Source organism: Neophocaena asiaeorientalis, unplaced genomic scaffold (assembly GCF_003031525.2).
Source record: "Neophocaena asiaeorientalis asiaeorientalis breed wild unplaced genomic scaffold, Neophocaena_asiaeorientalis_V1.1 scaffold606, whole genome shotgun sequence".
In the NCBI taxonomy this organism is placed as follows: domain Eukaryota; kingdom Metazoa; phylum Chordata; class Mammalia; order Artiodactyla; family Phocoenidae; genus Neophocaena; species Neophocaena asiaeorientalis.
Window position 1 is genome coordinate 11,195,511 of NW_020173687.1, and position 13,649 is coordinate 11,209,159.

Consider the following 13,649-nt stretch of genomic DNA (forward strand, 5'->3'; position numbering starts at 1 on the left):
AACTATGTCTCTGATAAGGGTCTAGTGTCCAGAATATATCAAGAACTTTTACAATTCAACAATAAAAAGACAACCCAATTGTTAAATGGGCAAAGGATTTGAATAAATTTGGATTTATTTCTCCGAAGATATATACAAATGGCCAATAAGCACATGAAAAGATGCAACATCACTAGTCATTAGGGAAATGTAAATCAAAACCACAGTGAGATACCAGTTCATATCCATTAGGATGGTTACAACCAAAAACAGAAAATAACAAATGTTGGCGAGGAGGTAGAACAACTGGACCACTCGCACATTGCTGGTGGGGATGTAGACTAGTACACCTGCCATGGAAAACAGCTTGGCATTCCTCAAAAGGTTAAAGTTACCATTTGACCCAGCAATTCCACTTCTAGGCATATACCCAAGAGAAATAAAAACATATGTCCACACAAAAATCTGTACATGAATGTTCATGGCAGCACTATTTATTATAACAGCCAAAGGTGGAAACAACCCAAATGTTCATCAACTGAATGTGTAAACAAAATGAAGACTATTCATCCAATGGAATGTTGATGGCCATAAAAAGGAATGAAGTCCTACAAAATGAATGAAACTTGAAAACATTATGCAGTGAAAGACCAAAAAAGGCCACATATTGTATGATTCCATTATATTATATGATTCCATTATATTATATGAATATATATATTTTTTACTTTCAAAGCATGTGAATGTCCTACATATTAAAAATAAAATTATTTTCTTAAATATAAATCAGGTTACGTAATTCCTCTATTCAAAACCTTAGAATTCCCTGGCAGTCCAGTGGTTAGGACTCCATGCTTTCACTACTGAGGGCACGGGTTTGATCCTTGGTTGGGGAACTAGGATCCTGCAAGCTGCTCAGTACGGCCAAAAACAAAAACAAAAATTAAAAGGGAATTCCCTGGCGGTCCAGTGGTTAGGGCTCTGGGCTTCCACTGCAAAGGGCATGGGTTCAATCCCTGGTCGGGGAACTAAGATCCCGCATGCTGTGCAGCATGGCCGAAAAAAACCACAAACAAACCTTAGAGAGAAGAGATTTCTCAGTTCATTTTAAGTAAAAACCAAAACCCTCTATATCCTTTCAAGACCCTACCCTATCTGCCCCGCTCCCTTCCTCTCTGATCTCACCTCTCTCACCTCCCCCTCTCTCACCTACTTCATGTCTCACTGGCCAACGTGCTGTTCCTGGACATGGCAAGCATGTTCCTGCCTCAGGACCTTTGCACTTGCTGTTCCCTTGGCTTGGAACAATTTGCCCCCAGATATTTGCACAGCTGGCTCCATCTCCTTTAGGTCTTGGCTCAAATATCACTTTCTTGAACAGGCCTCCTCTGACTCACACCCTCACCTCCCAGGAGACTCTGTCATGTTCCCTGCTGTTTCCCTAGAACAACCTGGGCCAGATTGGTGCTTAATAAATGTGTTCAATGAATGAATGACCTCTTTGTCCATCACCCACCCTAGTGCTGGCCACTAGGGGATCTTCAGACACCAGCAGTAACCAGCCCATCTCAGCCTGCTTGGAGTTCTGGGACACATGCAGAGAGCTTAGAAAGGTGTTTCCCTGAAATCTGAAATCCAGCCCTCACCAAGGCAAGCCACCTTAATCTCCTGGATTGAAAAATTGAACTAAGCTAAAAATAAGGCAAGGCCAGCCAGTTTTGCCAGAATTCACCAGGATTTGGGCTGCAACCTGTCCCTGCCATGGAAGCACACTTTTCTTTCCTGAAGGTATAGAAGGAAACAGGGAAGGTATAGAAGGAAACAGGGAAGGTATAGAAGGAAACAGGGAAGGAAACAGGGAAGGAGCATGGACCTGGCTGGGGATGGTGGCCTCCCAGGGCATGAACACCCAGGAAACACACCTGGGATGACCAGCTTTTCCTAGCAGCAGAAGAATCCAGGGCTGAAAATCTCAGAGAACCAGAACAAGGGTGGAGCCTCCAAAAGACATTCTAGAAGGGTTCTCACCTCCCCACCCTGCTCCCCCTGGGCACCTCTTGGGTCCTTCCACGGCCTCTAAAACAGCTCCCATTTGGTGACACCAGACGGAATTTATGTGAGCAATTACTGTGTACTTTGTAGTGAGCTTGACCGGTCATTTACCTGCTGAGGAAGTAAAGTCATTTGGCTGAGACTTAATTCATTCATCAAGCATTTACTGAGCCCTACGCTGATCCAGACATGGAGGTTCAGCTGTGAAGCAAGCAAGTCCCAGCCCTCAGGAGCTTGTTTTTTGGTGGCGGAGACACAAACTGTAAGTTCACTGCCTACGACGAGCACTGAGAAGACGGGGTGATGTCGCAGTGACTGGAGGAGTAGGCACCTCTCAGCGACGTCGTGAGGGGGGGCCTCTGAGGAGGCAACACCACTCGTTATCATGAGTAAAAATATGCTGCGGTCTAGCTTGGCACGGCGCCTAACAGATATTAAGCGCTCACCAAATCTTACAGTGACTCTCATCAGTCTACTGTCTTCTCCCTCAAGAGAACAGGCGCTCCCGAGCACACAGCACGAGCTGTCACACAGTAGGGGTACGCTCGGTCCTCGTAACCTCTGCACGCGGTAGGGCTCAGAAGTCGGTCCAGTGTGAATCGGCCCCAGCCAGGGACACTGTTCAAAGTGCCCACCAAGCCCTGGCTCCCCCGCCCCGCCCAGGCGCCCTCCACTCGAGTTCCTTGCACACAATAGGCGCTTGGCTGTGCGTGCTGAAGAGACGCCCGCTTCTGGGTCCGCTGGCGCAAGACCTCGGCCCTTTGCACCGGTGAGTAAACCGAGCCCGAGGTGGGCAACGACGCTGCCCGAGTTTCCGTGCGGCTGACGACCAGGCCGGAGGCGGAGGCGTAGCGTGACTGGCACTGAGGCGCCACCACCCCACAACTTCCGCACCCAGCTGCGCCAGCTGCGGACCTGACCCCCGCGCGCCGCGGTTGGTTGCGGCTCGGAGGTCGCTGATTGGCTGACGTGGCCCCGGCGCGGGCCCCGATTGGCTGTGACGCGCGGCCGGGCGAGGCCCCCGCCGCCGCCGCAGCCGCGCCTGGACTGGGCGGTCATTGGGCGGCGTGATATCGCCGCGGTTCCGCGGACCCACAGCTGCCGCCGTCGCCGCCGCCGCCAGCAGAGCGCACCGGGCTGGCCGGGCGAGTGGCTATGGCGGGCGCCGAAGACGGGCCGGGCCAGCAGCCGGAGGTCGACGAGGACGAGGCGGCGTATAGCCGGCGCTGGGGCGCGCAGCATGCCGGGGCCCGCGAGCTGGCCGCGCTCTACTCACCAGGTAGGACCTCCGGGCTCCCCTCCGGGCCTGCAGTCATCAGCCTGGGCCGCGGACAGCAACCCCGGGTCCCCAATATCGGAGCCCCAGCCTCCGGCCCCGATGCAGAACTCCATCTGCGGCTTCTAACTTGCAAATAGCTCCCCTAAGTCCGGGGACCCCACCCCAGCGCCCCTTCCAAGCCCAAGGCAGAATCCCAGCCCCGGGGCTTTCTAGACAGCTCACATCACACAGCCAGGTCCGGATCCTAGCTCGGGGTACCTGCGGCTGCAAAGAGCGCCCCTAGCCTTAGGGACCCCCCACCCCAGGACCCTGTCCAAGCCGAAGGCAGTCCCTCAGCCACATGCACTGACCCCTAAAAGTCACACCCTATCCCGGGTTCCCCAGATCCAAAATTCGCACTCTAGGGCCCCATCTGCACCCCAGCCAGAACCCAGAGGTAGTGACCTCAGATCTGGGCATGTCAGGCCCCCTGCTCTGGGAACCCCAACTCAGGGGCCCCCAGCTAGAGTGCCCCAGAGGCACTTCCTCCAAAGCCCCATCTTAGATTTATAGTTTCAGTCTACAGACCACCATTCCCCCACTGCATTAACTCTCATCCTATATTTTGGAATCCCCGGTGGTGAGGGCACTGCAAATCTTCCAGTTTAAGCTCCTCTCATATACAAGCCCCAATTCCAGCCATTTCCTTCCCCCATGTAGATATATTAGCCCCCTCCATTGGGACTTGGGGGTCCCCAGACTGGACCACAACTCAGAGACCCTTGCTCTGGTTCTGCCCCAGGACAAGGTCTCTGATTTCTTCCTGCTGGGCCTACCATTTCTTTTCCAGCAAGCACCAGCCTCCACCCCCTTCTCTGACTTCCACTTGAGCCTCAAGAATCTCATTGCCAGACCCCAGCAGGGCAAAGTGTCCCCAGGGGTTAAAGGAAGTGCCTTTGAGAACTCCAGAGTCAAGTGACTGGGAGGCCCCTCTGCCTGGGTGTTGCCATCACATCAAGCTTTGTTTGTCAAACATTCTGACATCTTTCCTTTTGCTAGGGGGCAACCACCATGCACAGCCTTTGCCTGGGGTGGGCATGGGTCCACTACCACCTTTGGCTTTTTTCCCTAACTGGCCTGGGTTTGCATACCATCTCTGCCATAACTATCTGTGTGACCTTGGGCCATTTGCTTTCTTGTTGAGTCCTAGATCACCAGAGGCCTTTCTGGACTTGCAATTCCATGTTCTGGGTGTGACTTTTTTCATACCTGACTTGGGCACCTGGCCCAGGATACCATGGTTTCTTCAGCCTGTTCCCCCAACACCCAGCTTGTGGACTTAAAACCTCCTGTGCTCCCTGGGGCAGGCTGGACTTGGCATCCTGACTATTCTTCTTAGCTGTGTAACCTGGGCCAAGGCACTTTCCCTTTCTGAGCCTCAGTTTCCTCACCTCTAAAATGGGTACAAGATAAAGTTTATCAGTTCCTTAGTGTCGCTGGGAGGAGGAAATGAGATCGTCTACCTTGGTGCAGTGCCTGTGATACAGTAGGCAATCCCTATTATTAATCCAATAGTCTGACCCTCCCTGTGAGTCTTGGGGTAAGCTCTCTCACCTCTCTGCTTCTCAGACTTACCACCTGGGAATCAAGGGTAAGGATTCAAAGCCTGCCTCCTTTGGTGTCCAGCTATGCCCACTCAAGTGAACCCTACCCACCTTCAACCAAATCATAACCTGGGCATTCTGAGCTTCCTCAATGGACTGCCATCTTCTCATTCCACCATGATTGCATCTTTGCCCAATTCTGGTATCCCCAAGTGCCCCTCACTCTCTGAAGAGCAGCCACTGCAGGGATTTAAGGCTGCAGACAGTCTCCTGGTGCCCCAAGCCTGCAATCAGAGGCCTTATCTCCTCTTACCCTAGAGTTGGGGCAGGGCAGGGGGAGTGCCTGGAGAGGGGGAGTGAAGGAGGAAGAGACTAGTTTCTCCAAATTCCATAGACCTCCCTCTGCCCGTCTGTGTCCCTTGGCCTTGAGGAAGAACCTCAGTCTCTGGGCCTGACCTATAAAATAAGGGGCCAGGCTGAATACATATTGAACACCCTCATCCCATGCCCTGTTCTAGGATTTGGGGGCAAAGCGATGAATGAAACAGGAAAAATGGAGCTGGCCTTTTTAGTAAACCCAGTAAATACGGGAAATATCTTACTTGCCCAGTGGTGGCAAGTGCTGTGGAACAGACATACAGCAGAAAAGGGAGAAGTGAAATGTTGGGGACACATTTTAGAGAGGGGGCAGTTAAGGCCTCACTGAGCAGGTGACAATTGAACAGCGACCAGAAGGGAGGGACTCCTGAAGATATTTGAGGAAGGATTGGTCCAGACCAGGGACACAGCAAGTGCAAAGGCCCTACGGTGGGAGCAAGCCTGAAGTATTTGCAGGACACCAAAGAGGCCTGTGGGCTGGAACAGAGTGAGCTGGGGGAGAGTAGGGAATGTTTCTGGGTTCCAGGACTGAATTCTTGAGATTCCTGGGGCCAGTGATGGGTTGGCACCATGACAACTGGCAGCAATAATACGGCAGTTAACAGAGTTGACATTTATTGAGCACTGACTATGTGCTGGGCACTTCCCTTATGTGCTCTCATTTCATCCTCACTACAGTTGTCTCAGGGGCATCCTGGTATTAACTCCATTTTACAGGGGAGGAAACCGAGACCCCTGTAGCCTCCTCGTAGCCCACCCCCGACATGTGTTCTTCCTAACGTTTGTCGTGCCTGGGATTAGGCTTGTGTCTGCCCCCACCAGAGGGGAAGGTCAGCAAGGCCAGGGGCGGCATCTGTTTGGCTTGCCTGAAGTGCCTGCACCCTGTCCATCTTTAAGACTTTCCCTGGGGCTTAGCAAAGAGTGGTGACCTGCCCACAGTCACACAGACAGTTAGCAGGACCAGAATGAGAACACTGGTCGGGGCGTTCTAGGTTCTGTGTTCCAAATCTTTGCTGTGGAAGTGAGCCAGCCCAAGTGCGTGTGCAGCAGGGGCACCAGTGTTCCAGGTCAGCAGAGCAGCACGTGTGCAGGGCTGGCGGCAGAGACAGTGGACCTAGCGTCGGCCGAGAGCTGTGAGTTGTCTGATCAGGGCAGCCTCAGCCTGATCCCATGGACCCTGAGTGTCTGGCCAAGGAGTGTCTGACCCAAGCACTCCCCCAGGTCCAGGGAGCCACAGAGGGTCCAGGTTAGGGGTTTGCAGCACCACCCCACCCTCTGCCAGGTGCCGATGTTTGTGAAGGGTGGGTGGACTTGGCAGGTCTACCCCAGTCTCACAGGCAAGCCTGGAGGCAAGGCAGGTGTCCAGCTTCCCGGCAGGTGCCAACTGACCTCTGGCTATGTGGGTCCCACTTCTCAGGTACCTAGGCTCCAGGGGTGGATCTTGGGGGGTCACCAAGAGCCCCTGTTCACCCACCCTGGCTAACTACGGATGCCCCTGCCCTGTGGGACACAGGGACTCTTAGCGTGTGGTGGGGGGAAGGTGGAGGGTGTCAGGAGTGCTGGGTGGGGGTCCTGGCCTATAGTCCCAGAGCTGAGCCTGGATTCTGTCCCCCAAGACAGGCCTCCCTGAGGCCCCTTCCCTGGCCGGGCCTGGTCCCTGTCATGCTCCTGGCCCAGCTTTCCCTCTGTCTCCCTCAGTCAGTCTTGTTCATTTTCCATTTCTTTGTCTCTCCTTCTCTCTGGCCATACTCATGTTCTCTTTGTCACCTTATAATCACTCCCTGTCTCTGTCTTCCTCTTCTCTCTGTTTCTCATCGATTTTTTTTTAATTTTTATTTTCTTTATTTATTTTTTATACAGCAGGTTCTTTTTAGTGATCTATTTTATACATATTAGTGTATATATGTCAATCCCAATCTCCCAATTCCTCCCACCACCACCACCCCGCTGTTTCTCATCTTTCTGTGTCTCTGATTCCTGTTCTCTCCCATCTCTCTCTCTCTTCCTCTGTGTCTCTCTGGTCTCTCTACCTCCTGTCCCCCCACCTCCCTGAGGCCGAGTGTCTCCTAGTGGTGGCCAAGGACCATCAGAAGTGCAGGTTCCAGGGCTTGTCTGACTGAAACCAGAAGAGTCGGGCCTGATACCAAGCCTTTGGCTGTGGCCTGTCCCCAGGCAAGCAGAGATGGCCTGCCCTGCACCTCCCAGCCCTCCCAGCCCTCCACACACAAGCCTGGCCCGCTCCCCAGCCTGGGGGTTAAAGGAGGCATCATGGATGGCTTCCTGGAGGTGGAGGTTACAGGTAGAGATATGTAAGAGCAGATTTGTCCTTGGGACCAGCTGCCTGAGAAAACAGTATTCCCAGGGGCCCTGTCACACGTTATATCACCCACGTGATCTTTTTATTTCCTTTTGCTTTAATAGTCTTTTATTTACTTATTTATTTATTTATTTTTGGCTATGTTGAGTCTTCGTTGCTGCACGCGGGCTTTCTCTAGTTGCGGCGAGCGGGGGCTACTCTTCATTGGGGTTCGCGGGCTACTCATTGCTGTGGCTTCTCTTTTTTGTTTTTATTAGTGTATTTGTTTTATTTATTTATTTTTGGCTGCGTTGGGTCTTCGTTGCTGCACGCGGGCTTTCTCTAGTTGCGGCGAGCGAGGGCTAGTCTTCATTGCGGTGCATGGGCTTTTCATTGCGGTGGATTCTCTTGCTGCAGAGCACGGGCTCTAGGCACGCAGGCTTTAGTAGTCGTGGCACACAGGCTCAGCAGTTATGGCTCACGGGCTTAGTTGCTCCGTGGCATGTGGGATCTTCCTGGACCAGGGATCGAACCTGTGTCCCCTGCATGCAGGCAGGTGGATTCTTAACCACCGCGCCACCAGGGAAGTCCTGCATTCACAAATTTTAAGTTCAAAAGGGAGTACGTGAAAAAGTCTCGACCGTATAGGTTTTTTTCCCTTTTTTCACATAAATGGCTGTTTAGCACTTTGCTGTTTGCACTTACCAGTTTGTCCTGGATGTCCCTCCATAGCCACACATTAACAGTCACCCAGGCTTTTTTCCTAGCTACAGAGATGCCATAAACCAAATTAATTTGTCTGAGTCCCCCGGCAATGGACACAAAGGTTATTTTCAAAATTTCTATACCTGCAACAAAGCTGCAGTGAGTGGATCAGCTCGTCTGAGCTCACGTGCTATTAAAACAGGGGCCAAGATTTAAAGAGACGATCTCACACCCACATCCTGATTGCTGGCTTCTCTTGAGAATTAGAAGGTCTGGCCTCCCTGGGCCCACACTCCCCCTTGGCAATAGTCAGCCAGTTAGTGGCTACTGCTTTAGAAAGGGCACATGTGCTGTGGTGTTCCACTGTCCCCACCCAGCCCACCTCACTCCTTCAAATCACCTGCCTGGCCCCTGGAGTTTGAGACCCTTCATCGGCACTGCCTCTTCTCCCTGTGGCTGGAGCCCTAGAGGGGATAACCAAGGCCTTATTTCTCCTGAATTCCTGACTCATTGCCTGGAGCCCTGCTTGATGGAGGTTGGGCGGGGTCTGAACCTCCATGATTAAAAGCTGTCTGTAGCCTCTGCCTCCAAATAATTACCTACAAAAGGGGACAGGTGATGGGATGATGACAGTTAAAAAAAGAAGCTCATTAAAATTCCTTCACATGTCTCCAGAGAGAGCCCAAAGGGGCCCAAGAGACCAGTAGTCTGGTCCTGTCTGCCAAAGAATCAGCATGTGCAAGGCCAGCTTCATGGGCATCAGACCTGTGCACAGGGGGCCTGCACTCAGAAGGGCCCCACCAGAAGCGCTTGGTTTAACACACCCAGCCCTGAGTGTCTGACCTTCAGCAGGCCCCTCCCCTTCTCCAGGCCTCGGTGACATCATCTGTGAAATGGGCAGGCAATCCCTGCGTTCAGCCTGTAGTCAGCACTGCAGACTCAGAACACAGTCGAAGAGCCCCCGTGGGCCCAGCTCTGCCTGGCTTTGATCCTTGATCCCTCAGCCTTTGCCACCCGCCCTGCACTCACCTCTCGCCTCCTCTCCCTGCAGGCAAGCGCTTCCAGGAGTGGTGCTGTGTGGTGCTGTGCTTCAGCCTCATCGCCCACAACACGGTCCACCTCCTGCTGCTGGCTCACTGGGAGCACACACCTCTCGTAATGCTGGGAGTCGGTGAGTGCCCGCAGCCCTGCTGCCTGCCTCGGTTTCCCCAGGGGTCAGGGACCTACCTAGTGTCTGCGCCACTCTGATGGCGACTTACACGTGTGTGTGTGTGTGTGTGTGTGTGTGTGTGCTTGTGTGCACACGAATGGGGTACAGGTTGTGGGAACCCTGGCTCCCATCTCAGTCGGTGGCACCTGTGTCCTTCCTGTCACTTCCAAAAACCTGGGTGTCATCCTCAGTTCCTTTCTCTCACATTCCACTCCAGAGCATCAGCAAATGCTCTTGGCTGTCCTTTCAAGATGCATCCAGCATCCATTACTGTCCACCTCTACATCCCCTCCCTGGTCCAGCACCACCCTCCAGCCTGGACTATGGTGGAAGCCTCCTCCCTGGTCTCCCCGCCTCCACCTCTGCCCCGCACTGTCCATTCTCCACAGGCAGCTGGGAGAATCCCATTGGATCCTCCGTGAGGTCACGCCACTGGCCTGTTGTCCCCTGTATACTTAGAATAAAACACCAACTCCTCAGCACGGCCTGGCCCCAGCCCCGCCTCACATCATTTCCTTCCTCTCCTCTGGGTCACCCTGCTGCCGCCACAGTGGCCTCTCGCTGTGCCTCCACCAGGTGCTGTCAGGCACACCGCTAGCTCAGGGCCTTTGCGCATGCTGTTCCTGTGCCTGGAACTCTCTTCCAGCAGGTACCTGCGTGGTTCCCTGCCTCGTCTAGGTCACCTCCTCGGGGAGGCTCTCCCTCAGCAATAGCAGCCCTGCCATACACCATCCCTCACCCCACTCTGTTATACAGTCTGTTTCTTTGTTTGTTACCTGTCTCCCCCACTCAAATATCAGCTCCCTGAGAGTAGGGATTTTTGTCTGCTGCTGTGTCCCCAGCCCCAAGCACAAAGCCTCACACAGTAGGTGCTCGGTAAATATTTATCGAATCAGTGAATGAATGAGCTGCAGTGTATTAGGGCCTGTTGAGTGTTTTCCATCGGTCAGTCCTCACCCATCCACAGACTGGGGCGGTGGAGGCCGCAGTTGCCATCATTTTCCAGACGAGGAGACCGAACCTCAGAGAAGGGACCGGCCAGAGTCACACCTCAAAACAGAGAGTACGACATAGTTCTTAATTCACTGTCTCCACTCCCAGGTCCTGGAGTGACTCAGTTCCTTCCTCTCCGCACACCGCCCCTCCCCTCTTCCCTCTAATTCAGGTGTTCATCCCTTCCCCCACCCCGGGCTCCCAGGCTGACAGGGCAGCGGCTGTGCCCTTGGTCCGCCTAGCCAGCCCCCAGTGTTCAGCTTCCACAGTCGCATTAAAAGCATTCTGGTCGCCTAAGCCAGTAGCGCTCAGGCCAGCTAATTGAGCCATCTGGGTCTGGGGTGGGGATAAGCGTGTGCCGGGGGCGGACCAGCTGAAGGGGAAGGAGGTTAAGCCATCTAGTGCCAGGGAGCCTGGGCCCCGCCCACAGGAGCCAGACATGTCCCCTCTGCCCAGGGGTGAGAAGGACCTGCACCTCCAGCCTCTCTGCCTTGGAGCAGCACATTCAAGGGCAGGGATGTAGACAGTGTGAGCCCCGACGCCCCATCTGGGGGTGGTCACAAGCAGGCCCCTACAGTCCTGGGTTCAAGTCCCAGCTCTGCCACTTCCTGGCTGTGTGGCCTTGGGCAAGTGTCAGTGCACCTCTGAGCCTTGTCTTCCACATCTGGAAAGTGAGACTGCTCACAGCCCCTGCCTCCTAGGGCCTTTGTGAGGGCAAAATGCAGGTGTGCATAACTGCTGAGAGGGCAGCAACTGAGTAGAGGTGAGGAGGGGACACCACCCAACATTCACTCCCCAGGGCTCAGACCTTCTGCCTCGACGGTCAGTTTAACAGTGGATATTTCCCAAGCCTACTGTGTGCAAGACCCACGCTGGGCTCTTTTAACTCTTGGCAGCAACTGAGTGAGGAGGGTCTGATCCCTGTGCTGTGAGAGGCCAGGTGACTTGCCCATCGACCCTAACCTGGGCAGCAGCAGAGTCTGGGATTTCATATCCAGACCTGGCCGGGGACTACGCAGCCTCCAGTTGGCACTAGGAGGAAAGGGTGTTCTAGGCAGTGGGCCCAGTCTGGGCAGAGGATCAGTAGCACCAGAGCCCCAGGTGTACGTTGTGTGAACCGGGAGGGTGGGCATCCCAGGCAGGTCGCTGCCTCCCTGGTCGGTTGGGACCAGACCCAAGAGACTTCGCTCCTGCCTGTGATAGCAGCCCTTCCACCCAGCACCTTTGCCTCTGGGCTGATAAGGGCAGACAATCCCCTGATAGTAGTGTTTGCACAGTTCCTAATGGATTTAAGTAGCTGCCCTGATTTGTGTGTTGACATGCCAGAAGTAAGGGCACCGTGCCAGCCTACACAGCCCACCTGCTGCTGTCTCCCAAGAGGTTCTGGTGCCCCTGGCAGGCCCCAGAAACCAAGGGAGCCAGAAGCCCTGAAAAGGTGCCCAGTTAATAAATACAGACAGGTGACACAATCCTGGGTAGCAGAGTCAAGATAGGGGAGCTGGCGGCGAAGAGGAGAGGTAAGAGGTCAGGGAAGGCTCTCTGGAAAAGTGACATTTGCACAGAGACCTGAAGGAGGTGAGGGAGGGGAGGCAAACAGTTGTCCCTGGGGTGTCCCAGGCAGAGGGAACAGCAAGTGCTGCAAAGGCCTTGAGGCTGGGGTGAGCCCTGAGCATTTGGAGGATAGAGAGGAGGCCCGTGTGGCCTGAGAAAACTGACCAAAGGAAAAGTAGTTGGTGGCAGCTGAGGGACAGCTGGGGGCAGTGGGGGCAGGTCATGTAGGGCCTTGAAGGCCATGGTCTGGATTGGGGGTTTTATTCTACAGGCCGTGAGAAGCCACTGGCGATTTTCCCACAGGGAGCTGACATCACCTCATGCTGCAGGGAGGACGGATGGGGGCAGGGAGGGCCAGAGAGGAGGTGAAGGTGGTGGCCCAGAACCCTGCAGGGCAGTGGAGGTGGTGAAAAGTCGTCAGATTCTGGGTGAGCTGTGAAAGATGAGCACCAGAATGTGCTGTCAGGTTGGCTGTGGAGGGGAGGGGGGAGGGGTCAGTGGCCTGAACTGTGGAAGAAGGGACCGGGAGGAGGTTAGAGGACCCGCGTGAGGGCAGATGCTTGGGATGCCTGCCTGAGGGCCAAGGGAAGGTGTCGAGCAGGAAATTGGAAATCCGGAAATCTGGGTGTCCTGAGAGTAGAGATGGTGTTTGAAGCCCAGATGCTGGCAGAGGGCCCCGGGCTGGGGCGGAGGGACTGTGTGCGAGCACAGGAGAGGCCCCCCGAGGCCTCCCGTGCTTGGGACGGGGAGAGGAGGAGGAGCCAGCCAAGGGGGAGAAAGGGGAACTGGGCAGGCTTGCACAGGCCGAGAGGAGAATGTGTTTCCAGAAGACTCGGGGATCAACTGGGAGCAGCCAGCTGAGCAGAGCAGCAAGATGGGGCAGCGAGGGGACCACCGGATTTGGCCCCGTGGAGGTCATTAGTGACCTTGACAAGGACGGTGTGAATGAGTAATACATGAGTGGCCCCGGGAGCCCCGAGCTATTTGCCGCACTTGGGGAAACTGGAGGGAAAGTGTGAGGGCTCTGAGCCAGTGCCTAAAGGAGTGAGTGGGAGTTTCTGGCAGACAAATGGGTGGGGGTGGGGGGGGGCAGGGGTTCCAGGCAGGGGGCACAGTGAATGCAAAGGTCAGCACTCGCAGGGCCCCAGGTCATGGCCAGCCTTGTAGGTCAGGTGCGAAGTCTCCACGGATCCGAGCTGAAAGGTGGTAAAGACAGGCTTTGGCCCCAGGACTGTAGGGACCAGCCTTCAGCAGTGTCTGCCTCTGTCTCAGCCCCTCAGCCTCCACACCAGGCCTTGAGGTGGGCAGGGCGCGAAGAAGTCCTAGCCAGGTGACCTGTGGGGAGATGGAGGCCCCAAGGGGCCCAGGGACTGTCTCAAGGTCACCTGGTGAGTCAGGGTAGCCTGGAGTGAGTCATCATCTCCTATGCTGTCCCAGTGTCCGGCAGGGTGGTAACTAGGCCCAAGCTGCCCCCAGAGTGAGCCAGCCACCAGGCGCTGACACCAGCATTGGGACAAAGAAGCTTCTGTGTGCCCGCCTCCGCCACCTCTACCCCTATTAAAGAGGACTTGGGCAGCAGGCCTGAAGGCCTGGAGTTGCTCCTCCAGAAACAGCCACCGCCCA

The 13,649-nt window shown here is 54.7% G+C and overlaps 1 protein-coding gene across 1 annotated transcript in view; it reads left to right on the top strand.

Annotated features, from left to right (window-relative positions):
* The first annotated feature begins 3,068 nt into the window (after positions 1–3,068).
* The window catches only part of PEDS1 (plasmanylethanolamine desaturase 1), a 22,359-nt gene continuing 11,778 nt past the window's right edge, over positions 3,069–13,649 (top strand). Inside the window, exons 1-2 of the mRNA XM_024750266.1 lie at positions 3,069–3,310; positions 9,324–9,443. Of these exons, the coding sequence (XP_024606034.1) occupies positions 3,187–3,310; positions 9,324–9,443 (244 nt within the window). The 5' untranslated portion in view covers positions 3,069–3,186. The remainder of the gene's footprint in view (positions 3,311–9,323; positions 9,444–13,649) is intronic.